We start from the raw sequence: 18,006 nt of genomic DNA on the forward strand, positions 1-18,006 counted from the left end.
CTTATTCCTTGTATTGCGTTTTAATATTTACTAGACCAAGTGCAGTCCCGTTGGGTCTGCTCCCCCAACGTAATATTCCATCACTCACCCGTTCCCCCAACGCAATATTCCACCACTCACCCATAACCCCAACTGCACAGGCGCGGCTCATTTCTCCACATCCCCAGCACTCCCTCCTCCTCTTCACCCTCCCTCTTCAATCCCTAGAGAGGGAGGGGAAGGGGGTAGAGAGGGACGGGAGAGGAAGGGGTAGAGAGGGAGGGGATGGGGTAGGGACGGGAGGGGAGTAGAGGGGGTAGAGTGAGGGAGAGGGGGTAGAAAGGGTGGGATTGAGGGTAGATAGGGAGGGGATAGAGAGGGTGGGAGTGAGGGTAGATAGGGAAGGGGTAGAGTGAAGGTAGATTGGGATGGGGTAGAGTGGGAAGGGGCGAGAGAGACGTGGCAACTACACTCCCCACCCCCTCCTCCCTCAATCCCCCCACTCTCCCTCACCTCCCCAGTGGCCCCGCGGTCTCGATGCCTCCTTGATGGCTGCGTAAAACCCCAGCGGGGCGACGCGGGTAGTAGCCCGGGTTGGAAAAAGCGGAACATTAATTCCGTTTTGACGAAGGTAGAAAGATACATACACACACATACGATGAGACTTTTATAGATATAGAGATTTCCAAAGTCTTTCCCTTTGAGAGTTGTCTGACTGGATTGACATGATGCCATAAAATGCATCACCACTTGTTATTGAAGACAACTTTAATAGTATGTGTCATTACTTGTTATTGATTGCAGCTGGCTTTGTGAAAGAAAACATTAAGTTAGTCCCTCAGGAAGAATGAGTCATCAATCTTTTGGGAGGACATTGCAAGCCTAATTGCAAAACCTACATGAGGCTTAGCATATGTTCTGCTGAGAAATAAAGAAAATGTTTTGGATGTGAGTTCAGCTTGGAGGATAGAAAAGGTGGTACGTGGTTCATTTTATACTCATTTCCTTGTAGGCTGTGGAATAGGGAACCCTTCAAGTAAAAATATATTGCCTAGTATATGAGTTTTCATCCTTGATTTCCTCGGTGCTTTTCTTTTGCCTCTCCTATTTTGATCTCTAGTAGGGGTATATAGGGTAGGGCACTAAGAATTCCTCAACCTTTACCCTACTGTTCATTCTCTGTGTGAGGCCAAGTGCAGGGTGAAACTGCCATAAGGTTCTGCACCTCTTCGTGTGGACTGGTCGATTTATTAATAAGCCATGGGTGCCTTCCTTTTGCATGTGAGACTAGATTCTTGATTAGTATGGATGTCAAAGGCTATGGGGAGACGGCAGGAGAATGGGATTTACAGAGAAAGGTAGATCAGCCATGATTGGTGGAGTACACTTGATGGGCCAATTGGTCTAATTCTGCTCTTATAACTTATGATTATGAACATGATAATGGGGCCTTAAGTTACCTTTACCAGTCTCCACAGCCAAGTTCCATTCGATTGATTTAATTTGTAAATGCTTTCATTTTCCAGGATGGGTTGGTACATGGCAATCAGGAGTGGCATTTTTCAAATTACTTTTCCTTCCCCGCTAACAGTGTTTAGGTAAATTGTAGCATAAGAATTTAAAAGCAAAATAAAATCCCATTCACATTTCAAACACATTGTAAATACTTAGCAAATCAAGCAGTTTCTGTGGGGAGAGAACGAGAGTTAATGTTTTTGATCACTGACCTAAAAATACTGTCTGACATGAGATGCCCCGAATTGGAAACAATTTACTTTGGAAATAGCAGTTTAATGTTGCCTAAAGTGGTACCGGGGGATGCATTTATTTATTAGAATCAGTGCAAATTTAGTGTTACTGGGTTTCTACCATCCTTCAGGTAGAACAGGTAAAAGACCAGCCTTATGGCCTGGGGTAATTCCTGTTAAAAATAATTCTCTACTAATAAAGATGCAAAGAGCTGGAGTAACTCAATGAGTCAGGCAGCATCCCTGGAAAGCGTGGAGAGGTGACATTTCTGGTTTGGAACCTTTTTCAGACATTTACCTGAGATGTAGAGGATAATAGGTTATTAACTTGGTTTATTAACTTGAATGTACTGTGCTAGTTTTGAAATTGTTTTGTTCCCTCCCATCTGTCTACTCTGACGTGCCCATTCCTAAAATGAACTGGCAGGTGAGCCATAATCGGATTGAACAGCAGGACCGGCATATGTGGCCTATTCATGTTGGCTTGATTTCTTGTCCACTGATCTGTGATATGGCTTGATATTTTGGGCAAACCTTGTCAATAGGCTCAATTATGGACTATTACCAGAATCTTGTGCATTAACATGGTAAAACGTCTTAAAATGTTCTATAGTAATGATAGCAAACTGAAGACACCGAATTGTACAGTATACAACTAAGCCCTTTGCCGACTATGTCAACCATCATGCCTATCTTTTCTAATCCGAAATTTGCCTGTGATAATTCCACATTCCTGGACCCCCTGGTTGTTCACGTACCCATCAAGATGCCTCTCAAATATTGTTACTGTTCCTACTTCCACCACCTCTCCTAGCAGCTCATTTCAGATACCAACTATTCTTTGTGTGAAAGATTTACCCCTCAAACTTCCGTTAAATCTTCTGCATTTTATCCTCATGTTTTCCCTCTAGTTTTAGATGTTCCTATAATAGGCAACAGACACTGACTATCTACCCTATCTATGTCCCTCCTAATTTCATGCCTTTAGCATGTCACCTCAGCTGCCTCCACCGAAAAAAAAAAAGACCTTGCCGATCCACTCATTCCCTATATTTATCTACAAACTACATGAGCAATTGGGAGTTTAAAAGCTTGGTTAAAGATGCAGATTTTAAGAAGGTTAATCAGATGTGTGAAAGAATTGGATGACGGAATTCCAGAATGTGAACCTTAGCAGTTGTAGGTTCAGTCTGCACAGGAGGAACAGTTTAATTTGGGGCTGATTAAAGAGGCTATGGATGGAGAAACACAAATATCTTTGAGACTAAAAAAGAGATTATTGCCACTGTAGTAACCTTTCTTATAATAATGTAGATCGGGAGGCATGGGCTATTCATCTATGTATTTTCTCCTCCTGACGCCCCCTGTTGATAAATCAGCTCTATGACACGTAAGGCATCACAACAAATAACACAACATACTACACAAATCAGCTTCTACTGGTTCTGTAGTGATGGTCTGATACAACTAAATGAGTTACACTGACATTTTAGATGGCACACAAATATTATGGTCCTGGAGTGATTAATAGTCTAGATGGGGCAAAGATGCCCAAATATTGGCAATGTCAGATTTACTGGAATTTGCTTTTATGATTAAGTATTGAATGACACACATTAACCTATAACTGCTATTCTCAGTCTGGTTCAAAAAAAATGCCTGCATAAACTAATGAATTCATATATTTTTTTTAACATGGCATGGGTCTCAGGAAGAAGTCTAGGTCTGTTAAAGATTGTTTTGGCTAGCCATAGTGCTTCTGTTTTCACCGTTAAGTTAGAAATTGATTATCATGCATTCATGTCTGTTCACGTGATATTAAAGATCCATTGGACCCTTTGTTGTCAGACTTCTGTATGGTCCTTTCATAAACGAGGGTACAGTCCTGATTTTCCAGCCTATTTCATTACAGACATTGGAATTATTTTCTGCATAATATATTCTGCACTCTGGTAAGTTTCTCTTCGCTCTCCATGTTGCTGATTGTATTCATGTATAATAATACCCGATTTGATAGGATAGCACACAAACAAAAGCTTTTCACTGTATCTCAGTACATGTTATAATAATAAAAACCTAAACCTAAATCTTAATGCTATGCTGTCTCCCTCAGTTCAGTTTACTCTGGGCTTCCATGTGGACTACAGTTTTAATCCCAGGGAGAAGCGCTAAATTTCCAAATGCCTGACTCTTAAAACCCGCAATCAGTTGTTGAAAGATTATTAGTTGCAACAGTTATAAGATCAAATGTTTAAGAAGCCATTATGAACTTTTTGCAGATGATGCCAAAATTTGCAATGTGATTAAGAGGAATAAACATTCAGGCCTCGGAAAGAAAGTGACAAATGTAATTCAATACAGAAAAGTGTGATGTAACCCATTTGAGAGCAAACAAAGTAAAGAGAACAGATTGACACTGGGGCAATGAACTGTGAGACCTTGACAGGGGCATTCACCTACTGGGAACAAGACATGTACAGTGGCTTGCAAAAGTATTCATACCCCTTGAACTTTTCCACATTTTGTCATGTTACAACCACAAACGTAAATGTATTTTATTGAGATTTTATGTGATAGACCAACACAAAGTGGCGCATAATTGTGAAGTGGAAGGAAAATGATACATGGTTTTCAAATTTTTTTACAAATAAAAAATGGAAAAGTGTGGCGTGCAAAAGTATTCAGCCCCCTTTACTCTGATACCCCTAAATAAAATCCAGTGCAACCAATTGCCTTCAGAAGTCACCTAATTAGTAAATAGAGTCCACTTGTGTGTAATCTAATCTCAGTATAAATACAGTTGTTCTGTGAAGGCCTCAGAGGTTTGTTAGAGAACATTAGTGAACAAACAGCATCATGAAGCCCAATGAACACATCAGACAGGTCAGGGATAAAGTTGTGGAGAAGTTTAAAGCAGGGTTAGGTTATAAAAAAATATCCCAAGCTTTGAACATCTCACGGAGCACTGTTCAATCCATCATCCGAAAATGGAAAGAGTATGGCACAACTGCAAACCTACCAAGACATGGCCGTCCACCTAAACTGACAGGCCGGGCAAGGAGAGCATTGATCAGAGAAGCAGCCAAGAGGCCCATGGTAACTCTGGAGGAGCTGCAGAGATCCACAGCTCAGGTGGGAGAATCTGTCCACAGGACAACTATTAGTCGTGCACTCCACAAATCGGGCCTTTATGGAAGAGTGGCAAGAAGAAAGCCATTGTTGGAAAAAAAGCCATAAGAAGTCCCGTTTGCAGTTTGCCACAAGCCATGTGGGGGACACAGCAAACATGTGGAGGAAGGTGCTCTGGTCAGATGAGACCAAAATTGAAGTTTTTGGCCTAAATGCAAAACGCTATGTGTGGCGGAAAACTAACACTGCACATCACCCTGAACACACCATCCCCACTGTGAAACATGGTGGTGGCAGCATCATGCTGTGGGGATGCTTTTCTTCAGCAGGGACAGGGAAGCTGGTCAGAGTTGATGGGAAGATGGATGGAGCCAAATACAGGGCAATCTTGGAAGAAAACCTGTTAGAGTCTGCAAAAGACTTGAGTCTGGGGCGGAGGTTCACCTTCCAGCAGGACAACGACCCTAAACATACAGCCAGAGCTACAATGGAATGGTTTAGATCAAAGCATATTCATGTGTTAGAATGGCCCAGTCAAAGTCCAGACCTAAATCCAATTGAGAATCTCTGGCAAGACTTGAAAATTGCTGTTCACAGACGCTCTCCATCCAATCTGACTGAGCTTGAGCTATTTTGCAAAGAAGAATGGGCAAAAATTTCAGTCTCTAGATGTACAAAGCTGGTAGAGACATACCCCAAAAGACTTGCAGCTGTAATTGCAGTGAAAGGTGGTTCTACAAGGTATTGACTCAGGGGGGCTGAATACTTTTGCACGCCACACTTTTCAGTTTTTTATTTGTAAAAAAATTTGAAAACCATGTATCATTTTCCTTCCACTTCACAATTATGCACCACTTTGTGTTGGTCTATCACATAAAATCCCAATAAAATACATTTACGTTTGTGGTTGTAACGTGACAAAATGCGGAAAAGTTCAAGGCGTATGAATACTTTTGCAAGCCACTGTAGATAAGATGATTAAGGCAACACACAGGATACTTGCCTTCATTGGAAGGGACATTGATCACGAGAACAGAAAGATCATGCTGCTACTGTATTAAACACTAGTTAGATCACAGATAGAGTGCTAAGTACCATTCTGATCTTTATAACTGGAAATATGTGAAAACACCAGAGAGGAGATTTTCATGAATGTTGCCTTTTCTCTCTGGAGTATTATTGTTATGAGGCAGGATGGGGTCAAGGAAAGAGCGTTGACGTTGAGACCCTGTTTCCACCAATCTTTCCATCACCACGCACAAGAAGCGACAAGACAGACACCATTGTATGCAGATACCGAGAAGTATGTTCAGCTCTGGCAGAACAACTAATCTTGTGTGTGGACTCAATAAGAAGAAGATGAGGCAGGATTAAGTAGACCTAGCATTGTTTTGTCTTGGAACAATGGTGCTGAAGAGAGATTTGATATGTATTTAGCTATGAGGCTTACGTGAACAGTAAGGACCCACATCCTTCATCTGAAAAGACAATCCTGAGGAGGCACATATTTAAAGTAATATTCAAGGTATTTGCTGCCTGATAGTAGTAAAACTTTAACACATTTAAAGTACCTGGATGAGTACTTGTTTCATAACCTTCAAAGCAACAGGCCAAGCTAAGATACGGAAATGACTAGGTATTTATGGACCCTCAACACTAAAAGGCAGATGCCCTTCATTCTGCCACCAAATCTCAAGGATTCTATTTAATTTATTTCTGAAGATTATACACAACGTACCTTCTGTTCATCCAGATCTGGTTTACATTAACTCAAGGCCAAAATTCAACAAGTCAAAGCCTTACACAAATCCCTGCTCCATTGCCAATATGATCAGGAGTGGAACAGAATTATATTGTAAAATATGACTATCTTTATTCTATGCCATGTAAGAAAATCATGTAAGAACAAGTAGTTCCAGAAGGGAAATCAATTCTTTGTCCATGTAATTAATGAGAAAAAGTTATAAGAGAAGCACTTAATATTATTTTTTTTATTTACTTTATTTTTTTCCTCAGTTTAGCATTGATCTGATACTCAAGTTTCCTTTGGTTGGATAATAATTGCCTGTACATCCATGACATTGGTACTTGTCAGGCCTGTCATGATTAGATCTGCTCCTTTGTTGAACTTGCTGAAGAAAGTAAAAGAATCATTGTTATTTAAGAAATCCTCGACATTGAGCCCTTCACGGAAAGCATTTTCAACCATTTCAGTGTAAGCGAATCCTCCAGCTGCTTCGGTAGGTCCATCTTGTCCATCGGTCCCGCCACTGAGAAAAACAATTTCATGTTTTGCAAAGGGATCGTGCGGAGTCATTGACTTTGCTTGGTGCAGTTCCACAGCCACACGCAAGGCCATCTCCTGATTTCGACCCCCTTTCCCTCTGCCCCGAAGCTGAACTGTAGTTTCACCTCCTGCCAAAAGGCAGAGTGGTTTTCCAGAGCTCAGCGCGTTCTCCAAGCAGCTGTCCAAACGAAAATCAGGGAGCTGCAGGCTTCCAATGATCTGCAGCATCTCATCTTTCAGACTGCTTGCCTGTGCACATTGTGAACCATGCACTGCCAGAACTGAACACACGTATCTGATCAAAAGACTGAACAGTCTAGCCACAGTTGTGACATCTCCACTCACTCCAGTAGACAGAATAGAGGTAATGTAACCTAAGCTCTCAGATTTACATTTAGCTTCCTCCAAGGCAATTGCATTTGATCCCACAATAAAATTAAAAACATGAGCATAATCTTGGATTTCCTCTTGGTGCATTCTTGTGCTAGGTTGAGAAAGAACTTCTTTCACATTTTCTGGCATGGATGATACCAAGTTATATTTTGACAAAATCTTACAACTATCTTCCTTACTTTGCAAGTTAGGTAGGGTTGGGCCACTGGCTATGAACTCCAAATTGTCTCCAATGATATCGGATAAAATAAGGCTCACCACCTGTCAAACAAAGAATCATGAAGATATAAGGTGCTGGTTTACCAAAAAAGACACAGTGTTGGAGTAACTCAGCAGGTCAGGTAGCATCTGTGGAGAACATGGATAAGTGGCGTTTTAAAAGATTTTTAAAATGAAGAATGGCTGGACAGTTCACTTGAAGTGATGGGACTAGACGCAAGTGCAGGCACATCTAAATGGATGTAAAGATTATGGTTAAATTCTCAGATGGGGCCATAGCTTTGGAACCGATTGATTGAAAATATTATCTTCTACAGAAAACTTGACTGTGTCCTGAAGGAGGAAATTTCTTAAAAAAATGGTTAAAGCTGGTAATAGTGATAATGAAGATTTCTGGGCATAAGTGGACTACAAAGCTTTAGAATGGTTGGAATCTAGTCAATACTTTAAACTTTTTATACGTATTGAAGAAGAGCAAAGTGACTTGCCTGCCCAGTACGGAGGAGAACGTTAGTCTCTAGACCTCTGTTTTGAATTCCTAAAAGAAGTTAACCAGGTCAATTCCCAGGATGGCGGGACTGACATATGATGAAAGAATGGGTCGACTGGGCTTATATTCACTGGAATTTAGAAGGATGAGAGGGTATTAACAGAAACATATACAATTCTTAAGGGATTGGACAGGTTAGATGCAGGTAAAATGTTCCTGATGTTGGGGGAGTCCAGAACAGGGGTCACAGTTTAAGAATAAGGGGTAGGCTACTTAGGACTGAGATGAGGAAAATTTTTTCCACCATGAGTTGTGAATTGTGGAATTCTCTGCCTCGAGGCAGTGGAGGGCAATTCACTGGTTTAGATATAGCTCTCAGGGCTAATGAAATCAAGGGATATGGGGGGAAAATGGTGCTGATTTTGGATGATCAGCCATGATCATATTAAATGGCCTACTCCTGCACTTATTTTCTATGTTTCTAAGTGGGGAGTGGAAAGGCCTAGATATGGCCTGTGGATGTGTGAAGATGTTTCAAGTAGTGGGTGAGTCTAGGGCCACAGGGCACAGCCTCAGAATAAAAGGAAGTACCTTTAGATTGGGGACGAAGAAGAATTTATTTAGCCAGAGGGAATCTTTGGAATTCATTGCAACAGACGGCTGTGAAGGCCAATAGATTGGGTATTTTTATAATGGAGATTAATTAGTACAGAGGCATCAAAGGGTATGGGGAGAAGGCAGGAGAATGGGGTTGAGAGGGTATAATAGGTCAGCCATGATCGGATGGTCGGGTACACTTGAGGGGTGGAATGGCCTAATTCTGCTCCTATGTCTTATGATCTTATGAACTTTTTGCCCCCCACATTGTACACAGCTCATTTTCTTAGGCCATTGACAGAAGATTGAATGTTGGGAGACAGCGGTGTTATGGTACAAACCCATCCAAAGGTTTATAATCAATTAACCTGAAATAGGAGAACAGGAAACAGAAGGATACAGACCTGTGCGGGATAGGCAGCTCTGGCCAAACCTCCACCCTTCAGCAGAGAGAGTGACTTGCGAACTGTGTTGAGTTCCTGAATAGTTGCGCCTTTGGAAGCAAGTTGTTTTGTCAGATACAGTTTCTCCTCCAAAGTGACAGGGGGGATAGGCGCCGGCAATAAAGCAGATCCCCCTCCTAAAGAAACCACATTTACAGATTATTTGGACCATTATGTAGCCTATAGCCAACTACTACTGCTTAGAAAGATGAGCAAAGTACAATATTCACACAATTTAGGTTAGACATTGAAATTTTAAAAAAAACTCTGGACTTGTAAGCTCAAAGAGTAGGAAGTTGTAGTCACTGAAACGTGTGAGCTGCGCTGTAATTAAGGGTTTAGAATTAGGTTTTGGTTTATTTTTGTCATGGGTATACAGTGAAAAACATTGTTTGTGTGCTATCCAACTAATCATACACAAGTACAACAGTGCAAAGAGAAATATACCAGTGCAGCATATAGTGTTAGAACATAATAACATTAAGTTACAGTGAAAGCGCTGATAAAAAAAATGCGATGAAGTTTGTTGGAAGATTAGGACTACATCCTAGTTGATGGGAGGACTGTTCAGAAGTCTGACAACAGTGCAGAAAAAGCTGTTCCTGATTCTGTCTGGTGGTACGTGCTTTCAGGCTTTTGTTTCTGCCTGACAGGAGATGGGGAAGAGGGAATGATCAGGGTGAATATCGTCTTTATTCTTCTTAAACTCCTTAAACACATGGTCTTTAATTATGTTGGCTGCTTTCTTGAGACAGAGTGAATTGTTTTTGGATGGAGGGGGTGGAGGCTGTTTTTGTAACGGACACCATTATTGTGTTTTCTTTCTCCAGAGAAGGTGCAAGGGTTCCCATAGCTGAGAGTCAGCTGGTCAGTTTGTAATAAACTCCTGATAAGGTGTTCCTGATAAGGTCATCATTTGCGATTCTGGATTGAGTAGTTTGGAGGGCCGTTTTCTTATTTTCTTTTGTCTGCAATTTTTCAAAGTTGTAGTGTGAACGATTTGATGAAACACAATACTGTATTCTTTACCTGAGATAAGCACAAGTAACAAATCGTTTTCAGTAAGTCCTTCTGCTAAGTGATGGATCCTTTTAGCTGCCTTCAAAGCATTGTCATCAGGAAGATTATGTTGGGCTCCTTCCTGTACCTGTATCTTTGTCTGAGGTCTTAAAAGCATCTCCCTGTTGGTTTTTCAAAAATGAGGCAGTTAAAAAATGGAGACAATCTGGAATGCGTGACCAAGTTTGCTACTTGTCCATATATTTTGCAAAAGGTATACTTTGCAATGCAAACCTTTCTTGAATTGTTTCGCTTCTCTACTGAATATATCTCCTGTTTTTAGAGCTTCAATTTCTTCTTGCCCTCCATCACTCTGCATATTTTAGTGCCTACAATTGGTCTGTGCCAGTCCAAATTAACAATGAAGACCCCACAAGTTATGACTAAACTGAACCAAATCTGATGTGGAAGAAATTTACAGCACAGGTGGAAATTAATTGGCCCATTGTACTCTTGCTCTGTAGGCTAATCCACATTTCACAGAATAGTCCATAGCTCTGCAGATATGGATTCACGTCTCAAGGGATTCTGCCTCCATTGCCCTTGCAAGCAGTAGAGTTTCAAGCCCTACCACTGGAGTGGATTATTTTCCTCAACTCCGCTCTGGAAGGACACCCTTGGAAAGATGAAGAGAAATTTCTTCAGTCAGAGGGTGGTGAACCTATGGAATTAATTACCGCAGAAGGAAGTGTGGGCCAGGTCAAGTTATTTTGAAGACAGGGATTGACAGATTCTTGATTTGTACAGGTGTTAGGGGTAATGGGGAGAAGGCAGGAGAATGGGGTTGAGAGGGAAAGATAGGTCAGTCATGATTGAATGGCGGAGTAGACTTGATGGGCTGAATCGCCTAATTCTGCTTCTATAACTTATGAACACCGGTCAATATCGGTGGTCAATTGTAGCACGTCAACTGCATTCATATTTGGAATGGAATTGAAATACAAAATTAGACTCAGTACCATTTGATACATTCACTATTATTCTTCATCACACTGTACAAAGCTTGCAATTGCAACTGAATATTAATTGCTTATGTTTTGCTACTGTATGTTAATGCATTTATACTATTTGAAAGTTATGATTACATTTCACCATCTTTTCAGGCAGCGAATTCCAAATCACAATGACTGGAACCATAAAAAAAATGTCAATTAGTCTCAGAAATATGAAGTTTTGCGATTGTTTTAATGTGCGCTTAATGTTGTATCATTCTTTTAAACTACCTTTGCACCCATTGTCTAGTGGAAAAGGAGTCTAAATGATGGACCTTTATGTAGCTCCCTTCAGGACTTTATTGTAGCTCCCTTCAGGACTTTATTGTAGCTTCCTACAGCACCGTGTTACGGTATATAACACAAATGGTGTTAATGTTGTATAGACTCCTTAAGCACGGTGACTCCCCTTTTATGATCCTGTCACTAATTTGAATAGAAAGATACAGCCTGGAAATAGGCCCTTTTCTTATCCCATCTCAGTCTAGCTAAATTGAATGACAGGATATAGCTTAATTTAAACCCTACAAACCCGCACGTTCTTTGGGACGTGGAAGGAAACCTGAGTACCCAGAGGAAACGCTCGTGGTCACACAGAGAATGTTAAAAACTCCACACAGACAGCACCCAAGGTCAGGATCAAACCCGGGCCTCTGGCCCTGTGAGGCAGCAGATCTACCAGCTGCTCCACTCTAAGTGATTAGAAATTAGTAATTAATATTGAGAAAATCACATTTTACTGTGAATGCATTTAATTAGATTACAAATTAACCAGTGCAGGCATGTTCAATATCCAAGCATCTTTTGCGTGACATCCCTTTTTGGACCTCTTGGGGAAGGGATATAAGAACTGATGGTTAGCACAAAAAAATCTACGTGATAATTTTCCGTTTCTTACTCTTTCCCAGCCAGCCGAAGAACCTTCTGAATTCCAAGAGGAACACTGATCACTCCTTGGACCAAGTGGTCTCCCAGTATCTGTTCCACAGCAGCTGCCATTCCCATCACAGCCTTCCCAAATCCAGCAACATGGACATTATTATGGATTGGGAAAGACTGATTTTTTATCAGCAGCCTATTTCCTTCCATGCTAATATTATTCTTGATTATGTTTTGAGGCAGAACGCTATTGATTGCAGTTCGAAATATCTCCAGACACTTCTGCTTCAGGGACAATTCTCTGCTGATTACAGAAGCACTCATTTTAAATATTTTCGGTTGCCAGTTCTTGGAAATGAGTTGATGATTGGAACGAAGCCACAGGTATCTTCTAAATGAACAGACCATCCTTATTAATGAAGCACATTTATTCCTTGGAATGGTTTCATCCTGCCAGAAAACGGATGTGGATTAGAAACAATTCAATATTAAACACAGATTGCTTCCACTATATCTCATTATGTAACTATAAGTGTTGTTTATACCGGTCGCCAGACATAGTTGTATCTGTAATCCCTCATATGCCGAGTCAGGATGGTGTATAATTGGCGTTAACCTAGAGGATGGTCTAAATTCTGGAACTCAATGTCATTCTTCGGGTACCTTCACCACTACACTGCTATGAGAAGATGGGTCATTACCTTCTCAAGGGCAATAATCAATAGCTAATAAATACCAGGCTTGCAAATAATACCCCATTTCCAAACAATTAATTTAAAAAAATTGCAAAGTACAGCATTCAGCCAAACTGGTCTTCATTAAGGTGAGCTCACCATATCTTTATAACCATCCCTCAAATCGGCATTACTTTTACCACATGATCCTGTTTTTTTATCGCCTCCAGTTGTCAACTCCCCTCCACCTCCCTCCCTTCTTCTTTCAATCTGAAGAAGGGTCCCGACCCAAAACCTCATCTATCCATTTTCTCCAGAAATGCTGCCTGACCCATTGACTTACTCCAACACTTCATGTCTATCTGTGGTATAAATCAGCATCTGCCGTCCCTTCCGATTACCGTTTTTCTTCACTTGTTTAATTAGCTTTGTCTTAAATATATTTATCCACTATGGTACCCTCAGTTAAAGGAAACTTCTACTAATATCAGAGGAAAGTTGACTTGATTTGTTGCATCAAATAAAATTTAGAAGAGCAATAGGTTTATGTAGGGTTGTGCTCAGGAATTTAAATTTGACTGTTTCTGGAAGGCCTGTTACTGCATATATGTTGTACACATAAAGCAAGTGTGAATATTTTTCATCTGCTTAATAATTACAATGCCAGGTTGGAGGAGAAATGGAGGCTGAGCATGCCTATGCTGCCCTCACCCCTACATTGCACATCAATGTTTAAAACAAAGGAGAGAAACGCAATGAAAATAGACTCACATAAGCTACAAGATAGATTGACAGATCGGAAAGATTAGTAAGGGTGTCATGGATTATGGGGAGAAGGCAGGGGAATGGGGTTGAGGGGAAAGACTGATCAGCCATGATTGAATGGCAGAGTAGACTCAATGGGCCGAAAGGCCAAATTCTGCTCCTCTGACTTATGGACTTAACCTATCAGAAGTCTATTCAAGAGTCTGATAATAGTGGTGAAGAAGCTGTTCTTGAATCTGGTGGTACATGCTTTTGTTTTTGTATCTTCTGCCCTGTGGAAGAAGGAGAAGAATAACCAGTGTGTGTGCTCCTTGATTATGTTGGCTGCTTTCCTGAGATGATGTTAAGTGTAGATGGAGTCAATGGGAGGGAAGGGTGGTGGAGAAGGCTGGTTTGTGTGAGGCCATGTGTGTCCACAAATCTCCACAATTTCTTGTGACGTTGGGCAGAACAGTTGCCAAACCAAGCTGTGATGCCTCTCAATAGGATGCTTTCTATGGTGCAATGATCAGTCAGTGGAAACGTGTTGAATTTCCTGAGGAAGTAGTGGCATTGGTGTGCTTTCTTGGCAGTAGTATCAATGTGGTTGGCCTAGGACAAATTGTTGGTGAAAGTGTTCACTTCCATAAGGAAAAACAGAAGGTCAGATTATTAGTAATATTATAGATCTCTTCGATGGTAGGGAGGTCAGTATGTCCATGATGGACCTGGTGGTGTCCACTACTTTTTGTTATCTCCTTCATTCATGGGCTGAACCAAGCCACGATGCAACCAGTCAGTATGGTACAAAGCCAAACATGGTAATACTAAGGCAATTACCAAATGCTTACTTAGAAAAGTTTAAAATACTGCATTCAAGCTGGAAAGAGTGACTGAGGGATATCTGAAGGCACCACATCCACTGGGAGAATGATTAACTTCAGGGATACTCAGTTGGAGGCCGAAGTTCGAGAAAAGGATATATCTAATAGAGGTGAAAAATAGAGTAGTTTTCTCGAAAACAAAGAGAAATGATTTTATTTCGATGACCACAATTAAAATAGCTGAAAACCATGAAATGAAATCCCTCTTAACAAAAATATTAAACACACTTCCAATAATACGTCATTTAACAATGATACAAGATCACAGATTAAAAGGCACACTAGTTACAAAGTGATCAAGTTTGCATCTCCAACTGATGTCAATTCTAAAACCAGCAGTTAATGATTGATAGAACATTGGTCACCAGCAGAATTTTACTTTGGAAAAGCATTGCGATTCCAAGTTACCACAACCTAGCCACATTAATGCAACGTTGAACTGTACATTAAAATATCAATCTCGCTTTCTTCCAAGGAGAAATCGATCGTTGTTCAATGATATTAACAATTTGGCAGATTGGTGAATTAAGAGTTCAGCTCCGTCCGGGAAGCGGGTTGCCTTTCCGGCTGATGTGGGTCGGACAGTGGATTGAATCTGGTGTGGAAGCGCAAGCAAAGATCATAGAGCGTTCTATGATCTTTGAGCGCAAGTGTCGCTTCTGTCCACTTACATGATCGTTAGGAATCACCAGCGAGGAGTTGACTTCAACTGCGCAGGGCAGCACTCGACTCGACTGTGTAACGAATAGCATTGTGGGCAGTCATGAACTACCGCCCCCTTCTCCCTTCCCTCCACTCTTTTAATCCTTCTCTTCTCCACAAGGGAAACCACCCTTTCAGACAACTAAATTAACGTACCTCCATTCAAGAACAAACACGAGTATAGATTAGAGACAGAAGGGACTGCAGATTTAATTCAGAAACAAGGAACTGTAGATGCTTATTTACCAATGAAAAACACGAAATGCTGGAGTAACTCAACGGGGCAGGCTGCATCCAAGGAGAACATAGATAGGTGACATTTCTGGTCGGGACTCTTCTTCAGGTATTTTGATTTAATTTAGTGATTAAGGATATATTTTTTACATAGACCTACAAACCCACGCAACTTTGGGATGTGGGAGGAAATTAGAGCACTGGGAGGAAACCCATGAAGGATGTCAGAAGGCGAATGTGCAAACTCCGCATAGACAGCATCGAGGTCCGGATTGAACCCGGGTCTGGTGTAGTGAGGCAGCAGCTTTAACAGCTGCGTGCTGTGCCGCCCTGTGCAGATGCTAGGATCTAAATGGCTGCAGGAAAACTCAGTGGATAAGAGAGCATCTGGGGAGGCCAGTCAACGTTTGGAGTGGAGTTCCTCAATCAGGACTGAGAGTGTAAAGATTAGATAATATAAAAAGGCGAGAGGGAGGGGTGAGGCACGAGATAAGTGGATTCAGGTGAGGGAGGGAGTGCTGGAGATAGAGACAAGAAGGTGATTAATTGAGACAACAGGCTGCAGATGATGGAATGGAATTATTTATACCATGCTCATAAGTGAAATAAGTAGAGAGCTAGAAAGACCAATATGTCCATAGAGTGAAATAAAATCGATAGGATGATGATTGCTGTTATTCTGGCATAAACATTCTTATCTGCTCCAGCTATCAGAATGCCCTGTTAAGACATTTAGAAAATATAAACATTATGGAGTAGAGTTAACCTGGGTTTATGAAAGAGAAGTGAGACACAACAAAGTGTAGATGCTGGAATCTTGTGTAAAAGTGCTTGAGTAACTCAGAGGGTCAGGAAGTACTTCTGGATGACTTGGATAGGCAATGTTTATGGTTGGGACCCTTCTTCAGACTGATTGTAGAGGGGGGAAAAGCCTTGCAAGTGATAGGTGGAGAGGGGGTGTTGATTGGCAGACGGGGACGAAGGCTAGTGATGAGACAAAAGTGTGTCAGATAAGTGTTCATTTTGTCATCCTTTTCTCTCATTCTTGTTTCTAACCTTTGTCCGTCCATCTGCCAATCAACCCCCCCCCAGCCCCCCAACCCCCAACACTGCAATTATATAGGGCTTTGGTGAGGCCATATTTTGCTTGGGCAGCTTATAACCCAGCAGTAGAAGTTTTGAAATATCTCTAACGTCAATTAACCCTTGCTTTCCCTCTCTCTCTGTCCCTCCCCACCCTAGTTCTCTGACTAGTTTCACTGTTATTCTGCTTAAGTTTACTGATTGTATGCCCCCTTCCACTCAACTAACACTGCACCATTCTACATTTCCTTATCATCGTCTGCTTTGATCTGTAATTTTCACACCTTACCCCTCCATATCTCTAGACTCCCTCCCCTGACTCTCAGTCTGAAGATGGGTCTCAACTGGAAACTTCACGCATTCGTTCTCTCCTGTGATACTGCCTGTCCTTCTGAGTTACTCCAGTATTTTGTGTCTATCTTTGGTAAGATCATATCTGAAATGTTGTGTATCATTTTGGTCATTCAGAGAGTGCAGTGAAGCTTATACGAAGTTGTTAGCTGATTTCACCTGTGCAAATGTGCACATGCATGTAAGTAAACTACAGGCTGGATAGTAATAGCCTTCAAGGAGGTATAGAAGTTAATAGAATGGATGGATAGGCAGCAGGACAAATTTGGTGTTTGGAAACACACGTTATATTTTTGGTAGGAAGAATGAGAAAAGATCAAATAAATTGCAAAAGTGATATAACAGTGGAGTGGGCACAAATATGTATTTCATTTCAGTCTGAAGAAGGGTTTCGGCCCGAAAAGTCGCCTATTTCCTTCGCTCCATAGATGCTGCTGCACCCGCTGAGTTTCTCCAGCATTTTTGTGTGCCTTGTATTTCATTAAACATGGCTGGGGAGATTGAGAAAGTTGTTTAACAAACATGGGACTTTCAGCTTTATAAATTCTAACACCTGAAGCATTCTATCTAGTTTCAGATGCCACACCTTTGGAAAGATTTAGAGAAGGTGCAGCAGAGATTTAAGATATAAAAAGTGGTGAATTTAGGTCGAATGGAGAATCTGGGCTGGTTCTCCTTGAAACAGAAGTGTTCGATGCAGCAAATAAGAAAGCTGTTTAAAATTACAAAGGCAGGAGATTAAAATTACAAAGGCACGAGTCTGGAAGCAGAGAACAGTCTGAGAAGGGTTCCTACCCAAAACATCACCTATTCCCTTTCTCCAGAGATGCTGTCTGACCAGCTATGTTACTCAATCACTTTGTGCCTATCCTCTACCTTGAGTATTTTGTGTTTTCTCCAAAACACGGAATCTGTAGTTTCTTGTGTCTAAAAATACAGGTGGTTGCATATTAAGTCCAGATGTGGGGTTTCGACAATTCCTTTCTCTCTCCACAGATGCTGCTGGACCTGCTGAGTTTCTCCAGCAGATTGTTTGTGAGTCTACAGACTCATGAGACTACAGATGCTCAGAGGCAAGAAATACATTGGCAGATATAGTGATGGAGGCATACTCTACTG

The 18,006-nt window shown here is 41.2% G+C and overlaps 1 protein-coding gene across 3 annotated transcripts; it reads right to left on the bottom strand.

The window, feature by feature from the left end:
- Positions 1-6,769: 6,769 nt before the first annotated feature.
- Positions 6,770-15,446, bottom strand: glyctk (glycerate kinase). Of its 3 annotated transcripts, XM_033037052.1 has the most exons (6): positions 15,189-15,284; positions 12,235-12,665; positions 10,315-10,466; positions 9,247-9,422; positions 7,716-7,797; positions 6,839-6,988 (listed from the first exon to the last, which is right to left on the bottom strand). In XM_033037052.1, the coding sequence occupies exons 1-6, from the start codon at positions 15,267-15,269 to the stop codon at positions 6,963-6,965; spliced, it is 948 nt and encodes a 315-aa protein (XP_032892943.1). In that variant the 5' UTR covers positions 15,270-15,284; the 3' UTR covers positions 6,839-6,962. The 3 variants fall into 3 exon arrangements, with proteins under 3 accessions (XP_032892942.1, XP_032892941.1, XP_032892943.1); XM_033037051.1 differs by lacking the exon at positions 15,189-15,284 and adding an exon at positions 14,485-14,612 and having other exon boundaries at positions 6,770-7,797; XM_033037050.1 differs by having other exon boundaries at positions 6,833-7,797; positions 15,189-15,446.
- Positions 15,447-18,006: the final 2,560 nt, after the last annotated feature.

The sequence above is a fragment of the Amblyraja radiata genome, chromosome 18 (genome assembly GCF_010909765.2).
Source record: "Amblyraja radiata isolate CabotCenter1 chromosome 18, sAmbRad1.1.pri, whole genome shotgun sequence".
NCBI classification, from domain to species: domain Eukaryota; kingdom Metazoa; phylum Chordata; class Chondrichthyes; order Rajiformes; family Rajidae; genus Amblyraja; species Amblyraja radiata.

Coding starts and splice junctions, on each gene's coding strand:
- glyctk (XM_033037050.1), bottom strand. CDS start 15,269: ATGCTATTCGTTACACAGTCGAGTCGAGTGCTGCCCTGCGCAGTTGAA. Junction 9,423..10,314: donor GTTACTTGTGCTTATCTCAG/GTAAAGAATACA, acceptor TGGTTTCTTTAG/GAGGGGGATCTGCTTTATTG. Junction 7,798..9,246: donor GAGCTGCCTATCCCGCACAG/GTCTGTATCCTT, acceptor TTTGTTTGACAG/GTGGTGAGCCTTATTTTATC.